The sequence below is a fragment of the Eptesicus fuscus genome, chromosome 4 (genome assembly GCF_027574615.1).
Source record: "Eptesicus fuscus isolate TK198812 chromosome 4, DD_ASM_mEF_20220401, whole genome shotgun sequence".
In the NCBI taxonomy this organism is placed as follows: Eukaryota; Metazoa; Chordata; class Mammalia; order Chiroptera; family Vespertilionidae; genus Eptesicus; species Eptesicus fuscus.
Genome location: NC_072476.1, coordinates 80,773,550 through 80,794,683, shown reverse-complemented (window position 1 = coordinate 80,794,683; position 21,134 = coordinate 80,773,550). Strand labels below are relative to the sequence as shown.

Genomic DNA, 21,134 nt, shown 5'->3' with positions numbered 1-21,134 from the left:
CCCAATCCCCGCAGGCCAGGCTGAGGGACCCCACCTGCCAGAGGGACTCCACTCACTCCACAGATGCCCTTTGAGCTGTGGCGCCCTGTGAGCTGAGGTGGGAGGTTGGCTCCAGGGCATGTCTGGCCCACCTCACCCAGTCCTGCCCTACTGGCCACCTTCTAATTAATTTCCTTTCAATGTGCATGTATCCATGTTATATACCACTAGTTATATGGTAAAATCTCTATATTTCATGGGGGAACTTGTAGAGCAGATTTTTTTATTTGTTCAAAGAATCATTAGATATTTTTTGATGAAAGACATATATTTAAGAAATTTGTATAAAAATGAACCAAATATCTGAAAGAACGAGTATTTGTTTTATGTTCTGAGATTTGTTAATTCTTGCTATAATTTTTATAATATTGGCTTTAATAGCCAGACATAGGATAGTTTTCTAGTTTTGAATAAGAGATATTCTGTCATTCTTAGAGTTATAAGAATGTATACAAAAATTTTCATCTCCATGCAGCATACGTTAAGGTTCATATCATATGATATGTAAGTGCCATAATTGGTATTCCTTTTACTCTAATGAATAGACCTTGCACAACAGCAGGCATATGTGGAAGAGCAATGCAAGACACTGTTAACAGTATAAAATTTAAATACAAAATCTTTAGACACAGTTTTCTTCTGAAAACATTGTGGATGAATGAAATTCTAAAACAGACACAACATTTAGCAGGTATAAAGAAAAAATTTCCTAAAATTGACAACTTGAACAGTTTGAAGTTGTTTAGGTAGTGCTAAGATTTTGTCTTTGTCTTTTATTTATTGCTTTGACATTATTTCTTTTCTGTCTGTCTGTATTTAAAGGTCTTACATTTCTGTTTCAAACCTTCTTTTTCTTTTGACCTGCAGTATTTGGAAACCATGTTCACGCTACTTTTTCAGTTACTGCAGCAAGTCACAGAATGTGACACAAAGATGCATGTTTTACATGTCCTTTCTTGTGTGATTGAAAGAGTCAACATGCAGGTAATTTTGTTTTAAATCATGAAAATAAATGTTAGCGGGTAGTAGAGTATATGTCAAGTTTTTAAATTGCTTTTCATACATTGTTTAAAAGTTAGGACATACATTAAAATGCTTCTATCTTATAGTTGTGTGTTATTCAAAATTTAACATGTTTATACTCAAGTTTTTAAAAAATGACTTAAAATTTTAAAATTAAAAAAATTGGGTTAGCAAGATAGAGGTGTTTAGAAAGTAGAATTTTATATATCTTGTCAGATCTAGTTTATAGTTAACTAGAGGCCCGGTTGCCTCCCATACTCACCTGGACTGGGGATTGAACCTGCAACCTGGGTATGTGCCCTTACTAGAAATTAACTGGCGACTTTTCGGTTCATGGGACAATGCTTAACCGACTGAGTCATACTGACCAGGGTTGAACAAATATTTAACTTATTTTTCTGTACATTACCTTCTGGGGTGGGGTGTGAGGGACACAGATTCTACAATTTTTTTGCTACCCTTTTACTGTATGCTATTTCATAAGCAGAATAAAGAAACACTCATTTTTTTTTCTGGTAGCAGTTTTTAATTTTAATCCATGGGATTGAAATAGGTAGCACTGAAGCTGAAGGTCTACTATTTGTTTTATCATCAAGGACACTCATTAGAACACTTCCAAATACTGTGACTGTAAGCCTAGAGCTGGAGCACTGTCCAGCTTCAGTGTAGATCCATTTTATTTTCCATGAGGCTTATGTCAAGCTGTGCTGTGTGCTTCAGGGTATATTTTTAAAACTGGTTAACGTAATGCATAGTGGACTTGACAATTGTATTTTTTCTTCTCCTGTGTTTCCACTGTACCTCCTGTACACCTTCACCATTGCACTTACCCTTTCTCATTGTAAGGGTTTGTATGTGTAGCTTTATATCCTTTTCTCTCTGGTGCCTTGTGCTTGGGGCCTGATACTTGGAAGATGCTATCAGATAATAGTTGAATGAGTGAATAAATGCTGTTTTTAAAACAATGTATTTCCAGTTAAGTAAGCTGTTTTATTAAGAAAGAAGCAGATTATAACAGCATCTTTCTATTAAACCCTAAAGAAATTACTGGCCTTTATATATTATTTCATATTCCTAAATTTTATTTCATGTAATACATTTGGTAATTGTTTTAAAATATTTACTATAGCCCTGGCAAATGTGGCTCAGTTGGTTGGAGTGTCGTCCTGTACACTGAAAGATTGCAGGTTTGATTCCCAGCCAGGGCACGTACCCAGGTTGTGGGTTTGATCCCTGGTTGGGGTGTGTGTGGGAGGCAGCCAGTTGATGTTTTTCTCTCACATTGATGTTTCTCTCTGCTCTCTCCCTTTCTCTCTCTCTGAAATCAATAAAAGCATGTCCTCGGGTGAAGATTAATATATATATATATATTAGTTAGATATAGAAGGTCAAGTAGTTTAGAGCTCTGTGTCTCTATGTAATGTCTGATTTATCTTTAAAAGGATATATGCTTACTATATTACATGTAGTATATATTAAATATTTGCTCTCTGGGACTTAAATAGGTCTTTCAGTGTTTCTTGAAGTAAGGTGCCTTTTTTACTGATAGAATTCTTTTACTTCCCCTACTTCTGTTGTGATAGATACGGCCATATGTAGGATGTTTGGTGCAGTATTTGCCTCTTCTTTGGAAGCAGAGTGAAGAACACAATATGTTGAGATGTGCTATTCTGACAACGCTTATTCACCTTGTTCAGGTAAGATACTTCTCCACAGTTTCTTAGTTTAGTATTTTTTTCTTCTTTAAAATTTTTCATTGTTTGCATGTGTTTTATGTTAACGTTAGTGAAAAGCCTCACATTTTATGTCCCGTGTGATCTAAACAGTTTTTAAAACACTGTATATTTACTTTGGACATTTTTGACATATGAAAATTTTCCTCTACTTTTTAAAGATGATTTCTTTCATTAGACGTAGTGGTCCTCAATGATGGTAAACCCACAATCTGTGTAGTCCATGGTACCTTGCAGGCTGCTTTCTTGTTATTTGGGGATTTTCTGCATAAACTTCATTTTTACTCCTTTTCCTTAATTTAAAATAAAAAATTTTACCTTTTATAAATTGGAAAGGCAGAACAGGAGTTGCTTTTGAGAGAAGGAGTGAATTTGATTATAGACATCTTAACTTTGAAGTGTTGGGATGTGCAGTAAGTAGAGAGGAACCCAAACTTCAGGGAAAAAGAATGAGACTCTAGTTCTCATTTGAACTGGAAATGACTTAGAGTCTGATGGTGAGAGTATTTTGAGAGAAGATCTTAACCCTAGACTATCTCTGAGTGTATGGATGCTGAAGTGATTTTTACTGCCTTTGCTTCAAAGTTTGATAGATTTTTCCAATGAGAGATCTCTCTCTAAATTAAGAATTTCTACTCTAAATGTTCTAATAAGTTTTAAAAATATCCTTTCTACTATTAGTTTAGAAAAACCTTTCTCAGGCACCTTGATACTTTTTGAAACAAACTCATTTGTTCAGTAAATATTTATGGATGGGTTTTACAGTTACAAATTTTTGTCTAAGGCAGTTTTATATAGATGAATGGTGATACAAATAGAAAAAAAATACTTTTATTGATTTCTGAGAGGGAGGGAGAAGGAGAGAGAGATAGAAACATCAATGATGAGAAAGGATCATTGATTGGCTGTCTCCTGCTTGCCCCTTACTGAGGATCAAGCCTGCAACCTGGCATGTGTCCTGACCAGAAATCAAACTGTGACCTTCTGGTTCAGAAGTTAATGCTCAACCACTGAGCTATGCCTGCTGGGCGATACAAATTTTTTAAAATGCAGTTTCTCTTTAATAAGTGTCTGACCTAGCATCTCTTTCTGTCTACCCTGTAATTCTTGTAATTATCCTGAAAGATTATCTCTTTTATTGATGAGAATATGTACCTCAGTCCCAGGTTCTATTCCCGCCCTGGTTGGGGCATGAGTGGGAGGCAACCAATTGATATCTCTCTCACATTGATGTTTCTTTCTCTCTCTGTCTCTTTCTCCCCTTCCTCCCCCTTTCCACTCTCTCTAAGAAATCAATGGGAAAAAATATCCTTGAGTGAGGATAAAAATTTTTTTTTATAATTTCCTGATGATGTGGATATATTTTTATCCCATTGTTCTGGACACTTGAATATTTCAAATTGGAAACTCATGTTCTTGGGTTCTAGGTTATGATATTATATTTTACTAGAGGCCTGGTGCACGAAATTTGTGCACGGGAGCGGTGGGGGGGGGTGTCCCTCAGCCCAGCCTTCAACCTCTCCAATCCGGGACCCCTCGGTTGATGTCCGACTGCCTCTCGCAATCTGGGACCGCTGGCTCCTAACCGCTTGCCTGCCTGCCTGATTAATCGCCCCTAGCCCCTCTGCCTGCTTGCCTGATTGCCCCTAACCACCTCTGCCTGCCTGCCTGATTGCCCCTAACTGCTCCTCTGCTGGCCTGATCGCCCCTAACCGTCTCTGCCTCGCCTTGCACACGGGACCCAGAATTCCCTCCTCCAGCTAGTCGCAGGCACCTGGGACCTGGGCTTCCCTCCCTCTGGCCAGCCGCAGGCACCCAGGACCCGGGCCGGCTTTGCCTAGGCTGGCCGCAGCTGCAGGGGACGGTGGGCGGGTTGGCTTCGCCTGGGCTGCAGCTACTGGCACCCAGGACCACGGGGCGGGCGGCTTGTCCCTCTCCCGGGCTGAAGCCTGGCTGGTCCCCATTTCTTTCTCTCGAGCTCATTTGTGCCTGGCTGGTTCCCTTTCCTCTCTCGCATGCTCATTTGTGCCTGGCTGGTCCCCATTCCTCTCTCGCGAGCTCATTTGTGCCTGGCTTGTCCCAATCCTCTCTCCCCAGTGTTGAGTGCTGAGCAGTTCAGCTTGAGGGTGTGATGACCATTTGCATATTAGCTCTTTATTATATAGGATTTTTTCCTCCCCTTCTTGTTTTGATCTTTTGATCCCTTCTGAACTTTTTATTACTTAGATGATAGATCAGTAACCCAGTCTGCTATTTTTCTTACTGTTCTGTCCTGCCTTTTTTTTTTATACTCTTTTGCTCTACTTTCTGGAGAATTTTCTGAACTTTATCTTTCAACCTTTCTTTTAAGATTTTCTTTAATGTTTTTAATGTCTCTGACTTCTTTTTTGTTTTGTTGAATAATCAGTTTCTATGTTTTCATTTCTGTGCTTGGTTTCTGTTTCCTTCAAGGTGCTGTTTTGTATTTGTTTTGTTCTCTACTTCTCATGTTAGATATTATAATCATATCTGTTGATTCTTGGTTGTTGGCATTTAAAAAATTTGAAGCATATATAAAAGAAGGAAGAACAGTCTAATGAATCCTCAGGTAACTTACCATCACCCAATTTCAAGAACTATATCAACATTTTGTCTGTATAAATTTAGTAGTGGGAACTAAAAGCTGATTGGAAGGGTTGTGTGCGTATGAGAAACTTGCTGATTGTGGGTTTTTCTTTTAGGTTGATCTAGCTGAGTTGTTTTGTCGGGGAATGGTCCATGTTTTTGAGATATTTTTTCAGTGAAAGATCCTTCAGTCTCATGTCTGTTTACATATTACATCTGCCTGTTTAATGTAGTATCCCTGCTCTTGATTGCCTGATGTCTCCCTGTCTTGAGACCACTTCTTTTACCTTACAAGAGAACAAACTGCCAGCTTTATTCTGGACCAGGGAGAGCCAGTTGCTTGTGCACATGGATGAGATTTGGCATCAGACTGTTCTTCAAACACCTTCTAGAGGACCTCTTATTTTTTTATATATATATATTTTATTGATTTTTTACAGAGAGGAAAGGAGAGGGATAGAGAGTTAGAAACATCGATGAGAGAGAAACATCGATCAGCTGCCTCCTGAACACCCCCTCACTGGGGATGTGCCCGCAACCAAGGTACATACCCTTGACCGGAATCGAACCCGGGACCTTTCAGTCTGCTCTATCCACTGAGCCAAACCGGTTCTGGCAGGACCTCTTATTTTTAACACCTCCCTTTCAACCACCCTCTTGCCAAAATATTTGGTGCTTTCAGTTCCTCAAACCTTTTGGAGTTTCTATAATGTAAATAGGCTGCTTCTTAACCCTTGTTTTTGCTCCTGGCTTTGAGATTCAGCTTTCTGAGGCTGCTAAGTCAGTAGCTACTTATCTTTTCAGTTTTCAAAAATGAGATGCTTTTATCTTTTCTTATGCTGTCTTTATATTTACGATTATAGGTCTTTAAAAACACATCCTACAGTATTCTTTTAGGGATGTTGGCAGAGAACAGTAATAAATATAAGGGTTAAATCTGCCAGTTTTCTCTAGATATTAACATAGTTATTTCTAATACTAAGTAGTTTGGTGTAGCTGGAATGTAGAGTATAGAGCAGTGAGGGTGAACCTATGACACGCATGTCAGCACTGACACGTGTAGCCATTTCTTTTTTTTTTTTAAAAATATATTTTATTGATTTTTTACAGAGAGGAAGAGAGAGGGATAGAGAGCTAGAAACATCAATGAGAGAGAAACATCGATCAGCTGCCTCTTGCACACCCCTCACTGGGGATGTGCCCGCAACCAAGGTACATGCCCTTGACCGGAATCGAACCTGGGACCCTTGAGTCCGCAGGCTGATGCTCTATCCACTGAGCCAAACCGGTTTCGGCACGTGTAGCCATTTCTGATGACATGCGGCTGCATGCCGAGGATGAAACATTTGCTGCTCCTCAGGATGAAACATTTGCGAAATAATGTTTTTTCCTCAAAGTGACACACTACCCGAGTTATGCTCAGTTTTTTGGTGAAGTTTGACACACCAAGTTCAAAAGGTTGCCCATCACTGGTATAGAGCTTGGGTGTAGGGGCCTTGTCAGGTAAATGTAAAGAACCTATCTTGAAGCTCAGAGGAAAGAATGTTATTTTTATTTTAGAAAGGTAATCAGAGTACCATGTGGACACTAGTTTGGAATGGTAAGGTCAAGGAAAGTAGTTGGGAACCTCATTTGTTACCCCTGAAGGAAATGATGACCTGAATTAAATCCATGAGGAAAAGGGGCAAGATTTGAAAAAATACTAGAGAGAGAGAGACAGAGACAGAGACAGAGACAGAGAGAGAGAGGAGAAGAGAGATAATTAAGGAGTATTTAGATGTGAGTTGAGGAGAAGGAGGAAGCAGGAGGTGGTTGTAATATAATTTATTACTAGAAAAATAGTAGTTTATGTCAGGTGAGTTGGAAAATGCAAGAAGGGGCGCGTGGCCTCTCCCGGACCCAGGGGCGTGACCTCACCCAGACCCGGGACCCAGCCTCACCCGGATCCAGGGGCGCACGGCCTCACCTGGACCCGGGATCCAGCCACACCCTGACCCAGGGGCGCGTGGCCTCGACCGGACCCAGGGGTGCGTCCTCACCCAGACCCGGGACCCAGCGGGGCCTCGTCTTCTTGATCCCAATTCCTGTCGGTCAATTCCCTCTCAGCAATTCCTTCGGCCATTTTCTCAAAGCTCCGGGGCGGCTGGCGCGGAAATCGCTGGGTGGCGGGCTCGGCGAAGCTCCAGTGTGCCCGGTGTGCGGCGGCAGGCTGGTCCGAGGTCACTGCGGCGGCACTCGGGTCTGCAGCGGCGACCAGTCGCTGGGCGAGTGCACCTGGATCCGGGACTCAGCGGGGCCTCGTCTTCCCGATCCCAACTCCCGTCGGTCAATTCCTTCACAGCAATTCCTCTGGCCATTGTTCTGGATGGTGTCCGCCCCGCCTTCCAGTGCAGTCCCAAAATTGCTGTGGTAGGCAACAACCAGGCGTCTGCCCCATGCCGCCATCTTGGTCCTCCAGAAGATTCTTAAGTAACCCTATAAATGTGGTTCTGAACAGTGTGTCGTCCACCAGTCCACCCTCCTTCATCCCTTCCACTCGTGACCTGCCTCGGTGTCTTCACCCCTTGGCCGCCTCCCCACCGCTCAGCTTCCCCAATCTCCCTAGGTGGTTGCTCCCGATACCCCCCTTTGTGGGCTGAGTGCAAAGTCTTGGTGTTGTTAAGCCTTGATTGCTGTTGGTACACTGGGAGGATTTGACCTCCAGTCCAATTGGCTGTGAGGATCAGCTGTGTCTATGCTGGGAGACAGCCTTATTCAACTAGAATTGCAAAATTGTAAAAGCCTCTGTGCTCAGCTTGGATGGGGGCGGAGTTTCAGGGTAGAGCCTACAGCCTTGGCTTCCTGTCAGCCCCGCCCTATGAGGTTCCTGTGTCTCAGTGTCCCTCTGTACTCCCTGCAAACACCTCTGAGAGAAAAGCACCCTGGAGTTTCGCCCGCTGCCAAACAGTCTAGTCTCTCCCCCAATGAATCTGGATTCCCAGATTCTCGCCCGGAACTGGGTTTCAGTGTAGTCGGAACTGGGGCTCAGCGCAGTCTGGCACTTTTGTCTCCTTCCCACCAGGGCAATCCAGCGGCACAGTCAACAGACCATCCTCTGCGCACATTCCCGTGCGCGCCTCTGGAGCTCTGCCTTTCGCCGCTCCTCTGTGCCTCCGCTCCACAGCCCAGATTCCTCCAGCATGAGTCTGGCTTCCCAGGGTTTCGCCTGGAACTGGGGTTCAGTGCAGTCGGAGCTGGGGTTCAGCGCAATCTGGAGCTTTTATCTCCTTCCTGCTAGAGAACGCCGACCAGGCCGTCAGCCGCCCCTTCCTCTCTGGCTCCATCCTCCCCGCACGCGTGCGTGTTCGTGTCTCCGCCCGTGTCTCCATACCTCAGGCTTTTACGGCTCCTCTGATTTCCTTGTGGTTTTCTCTTTCCTTCTAGTTGTGGGCATTTCAGTCAGCCAGCTTTCCTGTGGTTCTGGATGATGTCCGTTTTGACTTTTAGTTGTATTTTTGAAATTGTTGTGCCAGGCTGTAGGTTAGGCGTTTAACCTATGCCGCCATCTTGGTTTTTTCGGGAATATATATTTTAAAAAATAAACATTTCTAATTCAAAAAAGGGAAATACATAAATGTTTTGTTGCATTGTAATTTGCTATAAATTATATTGACATTTGAATTATTTTCTAAGTGAGGTGATGTTTGGTTATTTTATTTCCTTTCTATGTTTATCAGATTATAGAGATTATTAATGGGTTAGAAATAAACTTTCCATCCTTTTTGTTTTCTTTTAGAGATTTGTGTGGTATACTGAGTCAACCTTCATAATACAGTAATTAGGCAAAATAGATTTTTAGATACAATGCCCTCTCTTCTCTCTTTCTGTTTTTGGTTCTTTAAAAATATTAGCAAAATATCTTCATTAAACTAATATGTACATATTTTTTATGTATATATTTTTAAAAGCTTACAGAAAAGCACACACACAAAAAAAACTCCTTTATACTCTTCCAGTATTCTTTTCCCTTTCCATATTTACCTAGTGTTAACAATTTTTTTCTATTTTCTCCAAAGAAACATTTTTATGCATATATCACTTATTCAGAATTATAGCTATTTAAAAAATATTTTTGCATGTAGAATTATTATACACACTTCTGTACTTTTTAAATACAGTTTATAATTATTTTGAAATTGTTTACATTCCATGTCTAATCCTTTCTCAGGGCTACTCAGTATTCTAGAATATTAATGTACCATAAGGTAATTATCTTACTGATGAACGTTTAGGTTGAGTTCAGTGTTTATTATCTAGGTTAGATAATTTATAGAATTTAATACTTCAGTGTTAACACCTCTTTAGTGTTCAGAGATGGGGAAATAAATATTTATGTTTGGAAACTCTTTAAATGAACAGATGTGTATAGCCTTGGTATATATTACTTTACTACCATTAGGTAACTGAATGGTATTTTTTTGCTACTTGCTTTCTAATTGTAAACAGAACTAACTTTGTTTTAGTAATGCTTATATTTAGGGCTATCCTTTAAAATCTGATAAATTTATTTTATAAGTTGTTTTTAGAGTTTTTATATATGATAGATGATTTTTTTGGGGGGAGGGGGCTCGTGGTGGGACCTTAGAATGTCTTATATTAAGTTTTATTTATACTTCCCATAGGGATTAGGAGCGGACAGCAAGAACTTGTACCCTTTCCTGCTCCCAGTTATTCAACTGAGTACAGATGTTTCCCAGCCTCCACATGTTTATCTTCTGGAAGATGGTTTAGAATTATGGTAAGAGGAAAAACTAATACCTTGGACCTTTTTTTTTTCTTGACCTTCCTTACTCTCATTTCAATAAAGCAAAGGCCACGTAACAGGGCTTAAAAACTCAATAAAAAGCCAGTGTCCGTGAGCACCTCCCGTTCCCCCCACCACCACCGGCCCACGAGCGGGGTGGAGCGGGGTGGGGTGGGACGGGACTGGTGAGCGGGCTGAAGGGCTGACCTCTTGGTCCCTGCCCCTGGCCCACAGGCTCCAATGGATCAGTCATGGTGAACGGGGGAATCGGGGTAGGTGGCGGGAGGACGGGGCTGGCTGTCAGGCCGTTGGGATCACCAGTTGCTCGGGGGCTCAGGCCTGCGGGAAAGCAGGCGCTGGCGATTTCACCTCCATGCGTGTGCGCCGGTCCGGTTGCTGATGGAGCGTGCTGCCTGCTTGGGGCCGCTCACGTGGGGCGGGTAGGTCACGGGTGCACCTCGCAGCTTCCGTTAGCGTCTCAAGTCCCAGCGGCAGCGGCAGCGGCAGTGGTGGCGGCGTGAGCGACCCCGAGTGGGCAGCGCGGTCCATCAGCGGCTGGCCCGGTGTATGCACATGGAGGTGAGTTCGCCAGTGCCTGCTTACCCACAGGATTCATTAACAGTAGCAAAATTACAGTTATGAAGTAGCAACGAAAATAATTTTATGGTTGGGGGTCACCACAACATGAGGAACTGTATTAAAGGGTCGTGGCATTAGGAAGGTTGAGAACCACTGCTCTAGCAGGTGGGGTCCCTTGCCCTGGCGGGGATTGGGCCAAAACCAGCAGTGTGACATTCCCTAAGGGGTCCCAGAGTGCGAGAGGGCACTCTGCAAAGTTGCTGTTGCTTGGTGGCTCTTGCGTTGAGTGTCAGCCCCCTGTTCGTCATTGCGTGTCATAGCTGTTGGACGGTCGGCTGGTCGCTTAGGCATGTGTGTGTGCGTGTGTGCGTGTGTGTGTGTGTGTGTGTGTTTGTGTATGTGTATATATATATATATATATATATATAGGAAGGGAAGGAGAAGGGAGTTAGGGAGGGAAAAAGAGGGAGAGAGAGAGGGTAAGAGTGTGAGAGAGAGAGAGAGTGAGAAACATCTATTGGTTGCTTCTCGCTCACTATCCAATGGGGCCAGGGATTGAAACTGCAACTGAGGTGCGTCCCCTTAACCAGAAATTGAACCCACAACCCTTTGGTGTGTGGACCAGTGCTCTAACCTCCGAGTAAAACTGGCCAGGGCAATGTTCATATATTTTTATTTGTCCAGAATAGATTACTTTAGATCAGAGGTTGGCAATTTTATTTTGTAAAGGACCAGACAGTAAATATTTTAGGCTTCCCAGGCTATGCACTTTCTGTTCCAATTATTCAATACTGCTGTTTTAGAGAATATGTAAACAAGTTGAAAGGGCTGTGCTTCAATAAAACGTCATTTACAAAAATAGGATATGGGTTGAATTTGGCCCTTAGCTGTAGTTTGCCAACCCCTACTCTAGATTACAAATTAAAACAATCTATGGTATATAAGTACTTTCTTACAAATGTGTAGATACTATATGATAATGACTAGTAGAAAAATTTTAAATATTATAGTAAAGAGACAGATTCAGATACTTATCAGTATTGCAGACTTAGTATATTAATGTGGCTTAGTAAAGGTGTATACATTTTTTAAGGATTACATGAACAAGTAGTTATAAAAATGCATTGCTCTATTAATGGCAATTTCTTTTTTCCTGCTTTTAGTTATATGTAAACAAAATTAAATCATTATGATACATTTTAAAAAATTTACCAAATTTATTAATAGCTAAGATTCTTTAAAGAATCAGGGTACATATTTTTTCATATACTAGAGGCCTGGTGCACGAATTCCTGCACCAGTGGGGTCCCTCGGCCTGGCCTGCAGGATCGGGCTCTCCGACATCCCCTGAGGATGTCCCAGATTGCGAGAGGGCGCAGGCCAGGCCGAGGGACCCCATCAGTGCATAATCAGGGCTGGGGAGGGACGCAGGAGGTTGGCCAGCCAGGGAGGGAGCACAGGAGGGCTCCAGGGCATGTCTGGCCTATCTGTCTCAGTCCTGATCAGCTGGACCCCAGCAGCAAGCTAACCTACAGGTTGGAGTGTCTGCCCTGTGGTGGTCAGTGCACATCATAGCGACTGGTCAGCTGGTCGACTGTCTTCCCCCTGGTGGTCAGTGCATGTTATAGCAAGTGGTTGAGCAACCTTAGCATATCATTAGCATATTACGCTTTGATTGGTTGAACAGCCAACCGGTTGACCGGACATTTAGCATATTAGGCGTTTATTATATAGGATTTTTCTTAGTTACAGCTCATTTGTAATCAGATATAGGTCCCAACCCCCAATTACACCACTGTATAAGGTTTGTAATCATCCCCTATGAGCCTCATTTTCCTTATCTATACATTGAGGAAAAATAATCCATCTTTTACCCAGTTGTTGTGAGAATGAGATAATGTTTGTAAAGTGGTTAGTATTTTGTATATGATATTTAAAGCCTGAGATTAGTGAGATTGCTTAGGAAGAGAAGGGCAGATAGAGAACATTCAGTTCAGGGAAAAATTCTAAAGAATTTATAATATTTAGAGGCCACATGAGGAGTCATCAAAGATGACAGAGAAGAGCAATCTACTGATATAGGAGGAATACCAAGTGAAGAAGAGACTATTTCCTAAAAGTGGAAGTGGTCAGCTATGTCAGATGTGCTGATTGTTCTAGTAAGAGCAGTACATAGAAGTGAATTGGTCATATGGAGATATTAGGAGGGGTTTCAGTGGAGAAGGAAGAAGAAAAGATAGAATTGGAGTAGACTAAAGCATGAATTGAAGTTAAGTACAGACTGTGATCACTGATAACTTGTTTAAGAACTTTTACTAGGAAGAAGTGTGTGGAAATCTGGCAGCCATTGGCTGGTGTGGGGGATGCAAGTTCTAAAGGGACAGATGATTCTCCAGAGAAAGATAATGGAAGGAGGCAGTTGTGGAACTGTGGAACTGAAACCTATATGATTTTGTTAACCAGTGTTATCTCAATAAATTCAATAAAAAGAAAAGAAAAATATAATTGAAGAAGGCAGAAGGGATGGGATGCCAAGCAAGTAGAGGGGTTCATTTTTTTTTTAATAGCAGCAGGAATACTTTATCTGTTTTAATTAGAGGCATGAAGATCGATTTCTGTATTGTAATTGAATGGGATAGGTGGGTCTTCTATGTAAGCTATTGTTTCAACAAAATATGAAGTGTAATCATCAGCTGAGTGTTATGGCTGGAGTGGGAGTGTATAAAGATATGAGAGGTTTGTGGGAAGCAAAGGTATAAAAGTTTTATATTGAGAATGGGAACTTGAACTTAGGGGATAACCAGTACCAGTTGATGTTTTTGGTTATATATTATAAAATGAAACTTCAGACTTATTAAGTGATTTTTTTAAAAAATGGCTTTCCTCTGCCCTTCTTGATCCATCTTGCTAGAGATTTGTCATTGGTCTTCTCAAAGAACCAACCTTTGGCTTGGATTTTCTTTGTTGCATGTTTGTTTCTTACTAACTTCTGTTCCTATATTTATCTCCTCTTTCTACTTTCTTTAGGTTGGTATTTGTCATTTAACCCACATTCTAAGATTTAGCTCAGTAAATTTTAGTTTTCTTTTCTAATGTAAGCCTGTAATGGTATCTTTTATTAACTTACTTGGTTTATCATACTAGAGTGTCTCCAAGAGGCCCTCCATACATATACTCAATAGATGTGAATGAAGTTAGACAAGCTAATAGGGGATGCTCTATGAGGCATGTTTCTGCTTTTCCAGAGAATAGATTCAGCATATCATCACTAGGTGTGTTTTAGTAGATACTCTCTTATGAGGTAAAGGAAGTTCCTTTCTATTTATAATTGGATGAGAGTTTTTATAGTGAACTAGAGGCCCAGTGCACGAAATTCGTGCGGAGGGGGAGGGGTCCCCTCAACCCAGCCTACACCCTCTCCAGTCCGGGACCCCTTGGGGGATGTCTGACTACTGATCTAGACCGGTAGTCGGACATCCCTCTCACAATCCTGGACTGCTGGCTTCTAATCGCTCATCTGCCTGGTTGCCCCTTGCTGCCGGCCTGGTCACCCCCAACTGCCCCCTCCCTGCCGGCCTGGTTGCTTCTAACTGCCCCCTCCCCTCCCCACCCTGGTTGCCCCCAACTACCCCCCTCTACCGTCCTGGTTGCCCCATGCAGCCTGCTTGTTCAGTCGTTTGGTTGTCCCTCGGGCTGGCCCTGGGCAGCTGGGCAGCCAACATACGAGGCTTGCCTGCGCCTCGGGCCAGCCCTGAGCAGCTGGGGGGCTGAGGGGACTGAGGGACTCATGAGGCAGGCCTGGGGGCAGGCCCGGCTGTGCCACATGCCTGTCGCCTCAGCGGAGCTGAGGGGACTGGGCGTTGCCATCTTTGAGGGCATGGCTGTCAATTACCATATTCCCTCCTTATTGGCTGTGGGTGCTGCCATATATGTGAGAGCGTGATGGTCAATTAGCATATTCCCTCTTTATTAGATAGGATGATTTTGAATAGGGTCCTCCTACCTTTTCTTGCAGATATTGTGACAATTGTGTTTTGTCTTCTTTAACTTCTTTTCTAGAGGGTTGTTTGAGGAGGTAAACTAATTGCACACTTCTGTGATAAACTACAACCCATATATAACTTATTTTTTATACATTGATTTTTTTTTAGATGCTATTATTTTAGTTGAGTGGCTTGTTCATATTAAGTTTTACTAATTTCATATTTATTAACCTTTTGCACTCGGATGTCAAGTGTGACTTGACATGGTTAGCATTAGAATAAAGGAATCGAGAAAAAAAGCAAGCAAGTGCAAAGGGTTAAGCATTTAAAATAAGTGTTTTTAAACTGATTAGTACAGTGTCACATCAATTGCAGGGGCACATCAATTACATATGACAAGAATATGTAAAGAAAATAAAAATACGAAATAATTTTTATCTTTCCCCGACCACTCATAATAACCATGATTTTGCTTTATCATTATAATTATACATATTTTAGTATGTAGTCACTTTCTTTACTGTTTTTGCCATGTATATAGGAATAATATTACATGATTTGTAGGTAGATTTTTAATTTTGATGAATTTGGTGATTTTTTAAAAAGAGATAATTGTATGACTTTTTGTATTGTTTGTTTTTATTTCTTCTTTTACATGAGGCAGTTTTTAAAATATTTAAGTTGTGTTGTTAATTGCTTTAATGGTTACAGAAAGTGATTTAATCTTTTCCCCCCTAGGTTAGTGACTTTGGAAAACAGCCCATGCATTACACCAGAGTTGCTTCGTATATTTCAGAACATGCCACCACTTCTTGGTAGGTATTAAAGCATAAACTTAACTACTGTTTTGAATGCAGCCATAATTAGTAGTTTCTAGATTTTTTTCTGTGCAAGTTTTAAGGATAATTTCTGCATGTTAAGTTCAAAAAATAAATTTACTAAATTACTGAATAAAAATAAAAATGTTCTCAGGAAACTACAAATTAGGTTTGAACTCTGGTAAAGTTTTTGTTTGATGGCAGTTCTATAAGGTATTTAAAAGGTTATAGTGTAAGGCTGCTTCTATATATACCCTGGCTTTATCCAGCTTCTTTTACAATGTGATTTTGTGTTATCAGTTTTTCACAAATGAACTCTGTACATATTTCTGATTTAGCTAAGGAACTTCAATATAAACCACATATAATTAAAATTATTAAATAGTGGAAAATCATCATATTATTGTTTGTTGAAGTATTATATGTGAGCTGTGAAATCATGAAGCTTAATGTTACTGAAGCAACACTTTTGGTACATGAAACCATAGAACTGGACAGGGTTCTACAAGTAGGCTTTTTGTCTCATTTAGGCCATCTTGGATGAAATCCAATTAGATTTTTTTTTTCCAATCTGAACATATATTCACATGATTATGTAAAAGCCTAATATGCAAATTATCCCCACTGGAGTTTGACTGGGAGACTGATCGCTTGCTATGACATGCGCTGACCACCAGGGGGCAGCCTGCAGCCAGAGAAGGGAGGCCCCAGATGGCAGCCGGAGGCCCCAATCAACCCTGATTGCTGGCCAGGTCTAGGGGCCCTATCCATGCACGAATTTTATATACTGGACCTCTAGTAAATAATAATAGAAAATTAATACTTTACTTTTACATATCAGCCACCACTCACAAGTATGTAATAACCTTAATTTTAAAAAAATAATTTTGTTTTTTAAAATTGTTGTTTTATGAGAGATTTTACCTGTGCAGATTGACATTTAAACTGATGGAGTATTTAAGAATTTTATACAGTGCTATTTACTGGCCCTTTGATTTTTGTTTTGTTTTGTTTTAATCTAAAAAATACTATCACTTTAAAAGTTGTTTGTTTATAAAATGTAAAATATAAAAATTATTTAAGGTTTTCCATTCAGAGTCCTCATTCTTCAAGACTCATTCATGAAACATCTTTAATCCCTGCTTTAGGATTTTGGGTATACTAATTGACTAGTTTAATATTGTTAGGAGAAAGTGTTTATATAGGAAAATGCCAGGAAAAAGGTATACTTGTTTTGGTGATATTGAAAGATTGTTTCTTTCTAAGCTTGATCTAGGAATAGTTTTTAAAATATCTGTAAGAGATGAGTTCTATGGTTTTAAAAATAATCCTGTCTTAAATATTTTCTTCATTATAGATTTTGATAAAATTTTAGGTAGCAATGATTTAGAAATTATATTGTCTGACATGCCTGGAATATAACCATCCTAACTTCACACTGAAATACGAATCCTTCTCAGGGGTTGTCCATGTCTGTTGTATAGGTTTGGTCTGTGAGACAATGTGAACAAGTTCAGACTAGACAATGTGAATTTTTCATAAGGATAAGTTTATTCGCTATAAAGGTCTACCTCTTTATCCTGAGATTTTGTCTTTTGTTGCAAAAAAAAAAAATTTAGATGACAGCCTTTGTTATTTCATTTTATGTCTTTCATTAGCATAGTAGTTGGTCAGTCCCTGTCTCCTCCACATCCTTATTTTAAAATAATCTGTTAAATCGTAAAGTTTGTGAACGAATGGCTTTAAAATACATTTTGAGCTAGAAATAGAATTGTTCTTTTCTTGTGAGAGTATATAGGAAGTTATTATCTGAATATCTTCTTACTTTGCTAGAATATGAGTTAGTTAAGAACCCTGGCCTTAGGCTAGTATTTTGCCAGAAAAAAAATAGTTTAGTCTGTCCTATCTTAAGTGAATAGAATTTCTAAGTACTAGCAACAAAGAATGGCAGGCTTTAAATATAGATAATATTTTGGAGTCCTTTTGATCTATTTAATTATATACATACAGTCTGTATTCTGTTATATCATTGTATGTGATAAGACATGAACATTTGATCATACTAAATTTTAACAAAATAGTTTTGTACTTTGCACTTGAAAAGGAATAACTAAAAACAATATCCTTTGCCCATGCTATTCTGGTAATTACTTTTTAAAGAACGTTTTTTATGTGTATGGGAAAAGAACAACAAAGTCCAAGGATTGAGAATATTTAAGCACAATATAATATTGGGGGGTGTAATGGAAATTCTTTTCATAAGTAGAATAACATAATTCTTATCACATGAACCCATTTAAGCAGATGTCCAAATGTGATGGTAAAACAATTATGTTGCATGTTGTTTGCCATCCAAGCATTAGAAATATAGTTTGAGTCGAAAGATTGGGTCATTTGGTTATGAAGTTCTTTTCTGAAAGGAAAAAAAAGGAACTTCATATTCTTTTCTAAATTGATTTGACTAGTGGGAGATATATGAGAAAGCATTAAGCCATAGCTTGATGCCGGTTTTTAGATAGTCATCTATATATTAGTATTCTGAATAACACTCAGAAGAGATTTATGAAGAAGTATAACTTAATTTTACATAAGTCACTTTATTTAAACTAACTGGACAATGAATTAGCTTATCCTTCAAAAAATATTTATTATTTTGGCAGAACAAAGTTCAGAAAATCTCAGAACCTGCTTTAAGATCATCAACAGTTACATCTTTTTATCATCAACAGAATTTTTACAGGTATGTTGTTGTAGTTTTTACATTGTAAAAATTTATACAGTTATGATTTTGTTTCTCATTTGAAATGAGGAGGTACCTTTATAAAATTTGATTGATGTGTATTACTTTAAGTGGGGGAAAAATTTTATAAGCATTGAAAACTGCAGGGCAGATGAGATGCAGTTCCATTAATTAGTTTTCTAAACCCAGAAAATACGCTGTTTGAAGAAATAGATCCTCATATTTCTATAAAAATTAGCATAGGGAATAAGTTATACTTTTATTCTCTAAACCTTTCCTAATGAGTTGTAATTGTAACTTTAGTATATAAATTTCAAATAGATTATAATGAGTCCCAAATTGAATTTTATTATGTTTTTCAGTATTGTAGATACATTCATATGTATATTTTGACCTTTGATTGAATTTCAGACATATGCAACAGGTCTGTGTCAGTCTTTTTGTGAGCTGCTAGGTGACATTACTACAGAAGGTCAAGTTCAAGTGCTCAAGGTATTGTCATTTTAAAAATTATTGTTATAAGTTTATAAGATTATTGTTACAAGTTTTCCATCTATATTTTGTGAAATTGGACCTTTATTTGAGTTTGATGATTGGCAAGGAGAAGAGTAATTCTAGACAGTAATTTCTTTTAGCAGTATTCAGTTGGTCTAATACTTAGGGACCAGAAGTCTCAAATTTGCCCATGTGTGCAGATCACCTGAGGATGTTGTGAAAGTGCAGATGCCACATTTTTAAGAAAGTCCCCCCCATCCCAAGACCTCCCTTTGTATAGCAAGGCTTTAAAAACTTTATAAATTATCCAAAGGCTGGTGATATTTAATACTTCTCACCCCTCTAGTTTGTTAGCCTGTTTTGGGATAAAATTTTTCACATTATAAGTTGTTACTTTTAATTTGGGTTGACTCTCAGAATACCAGGTTTCTATGGATTGTGTAAAATTAAGAACCAATATCAAATCACTGTATTGTACACCTGAAACTAATATATGTCAGTTATACCTCAATTAAAAAAAAAAAAAGCCAAAACAGCCAAATAAGCTCTGAGTTAGTCTTTATGCATTATATCTTTACAGATTAATGTTATCAGTTTTAACAAATGAACTCGGTCACCCCCAACTGCCCTCCTTTGCCGGCTCGGTCACCTCTAACTGCCCTCCCTTGCAGTCCTGGTCCCTCCCAATTGCCCTCCCCTGCTGGCCTGATCGCCCCAACTGCCCTCCCCTGCCGGCCATCTTGTGGCAACCATCTTGTGTCCACATGGGGGTGGCCATCTTTGACCACATGGGGGCAGCCATCTTGTGTGTTGGAGTGACGGTCAATTTGCATATTACCTCTTTATTATTTAGGATTATTATTTAGGATATTATTACACTAGAGGCCCGATGCATGAAATTCATGCAAGAGTAGGCCTTCCTTTCCAGGCCGCCGGCACCGGCTTTCCTCTGGCACCCGGAACCTGGGCTTTCCTCCAGGCCGCCGGCATGCACCCAGGGCCCGGGCTTCCCTCGCAGCCCTGGCTTTGTCCGGAAGGTTGTCTGGAAGGACATCTGGTCTATAATTAGCATATTATGCTTTTATTATTATAGATGTATATTTGTGTGTGTGTGTGTGTGTATATACACATATTCTTCATATATAGACTTTGCTAGAGAGTGTAGCTGTTAAATGTTTGCCTTTTTTGTTTTTTATTTCTTAGCTATGTTCTAAGTGAAATATGAGAGGTGCTTAAGTGAAGTGTTACTATCATAACAAAGCAGCATTTATCTTGTGTAAACCATGGCATTGCTTTAGGTCCTAAAAACTATTTGGTTGCTTCCTGTGAAATGAGAAGTGTTTTCACAAAAAGGTCCATCATAAGAAATGTACTTAACTAATCACAATTATGTAGCAGTAAACACAGAATATTTGGGGGACAAAGTGGATAAAAGTTTGTTCAGATAATAGCTATACATCTAATAAGAGTAATTATCAATTTGAGCTTATTCAAGTATGATAGTATTTTATTTGTCATTCTTCAGACATTATACACACATATACACATGTAAAGCTCCAGAGATCCATGTTAACATGCTTGTTAATTCCACTTATAAATTGGTTGCATTCAGTATATCACTGATTATATAGTTGTTTACCATGTAAGTAAGGAGTCAGTAAACCTTTTCTGTAAAGGACCACATAGTAAGTGTTTTAATCTTTGTGAGCCATATAGTCTTTGGCTCAACTATTTATATAGTTTATTTACAAAATTATGCAGTTGGTTGGATTTGGCTCATTGGGATAATTTTGCCAGCCCCTGGTAGTAATACTCAGAGCTTTCTTCTGTTAGGCATAGGTAATAGGAAAACCACAGTTTCTGGTCTTAAGACAGGTAATAACAAATGTTGGAGAAGTTATGGAGAAAACAGAGCCTTTATTCACTGCTGATGGGAATGTAAACTGATACAGCCACTATGGAAAACAGTATGGCAGTTCCTCAAAAAAAAAAAAAAAAAAAAAGAATTAGAATTACCATATGACCCAGCAATCCCTCTTCTGGGTATCTACCAGAAAAACTTAAAAACATCTATTGGCAAAGATATAGCACCCCTATGTTCATTGCAGCATTATTCAGAGTGGCCAAGACATGGAGACAACCAAAGTGTCCTTTGATAGAGGATTGGATAAAGTAGATGTGGTTCATATACACTATGGAATATTAAGGCATAAGTAAAGAAATACTGCAATTTGTGACAACCTGGATGAATCTGGAGAATATTATGCTAACTGAAATAAGTCAGTCAGAAAAAGCTAAGAACCATATGATTTCACTCATATGTGGGATATAAAACTG

The 21,134-nt window shown here is 39.6% G+C and overlaps 1 protein-coding gene across 1 annotated transcript in view; it reads left to right on the top strand.

The window, feature by feature from the left end:
- Positions 1-21,134, top strand: part of IPO11 (importin 11) — a 143,910-nt gene that overhangs the window by 64,171 nt on the left and 58,605 nt on the right. The window contains exons 19-24 of the mRNA XM_008161859.3: positions 907-1,023; positions 2,646-2,759; positions 10,061-10,176; positions 15,483-15,559; positions 18,223-18,302; positions 18,714-18,794. Of these exons, the coding sequence (XP_008160081.1) occupies positions 907-1,023; positions 2,646-2,759; positions 10,061-10,176; positions 15,483-15,559; positions 18,223-18,302; positions 18,714-18,794 (585 nt within the window). The remainder of the gene's footprint in view (positions 1-906; positions 1,024-2,645; positions 2,760-10,060; positions 10,177-15,482; positions 15,560-18,222; positions 18,303-18,713; positions 18,795-21,134) is intronic.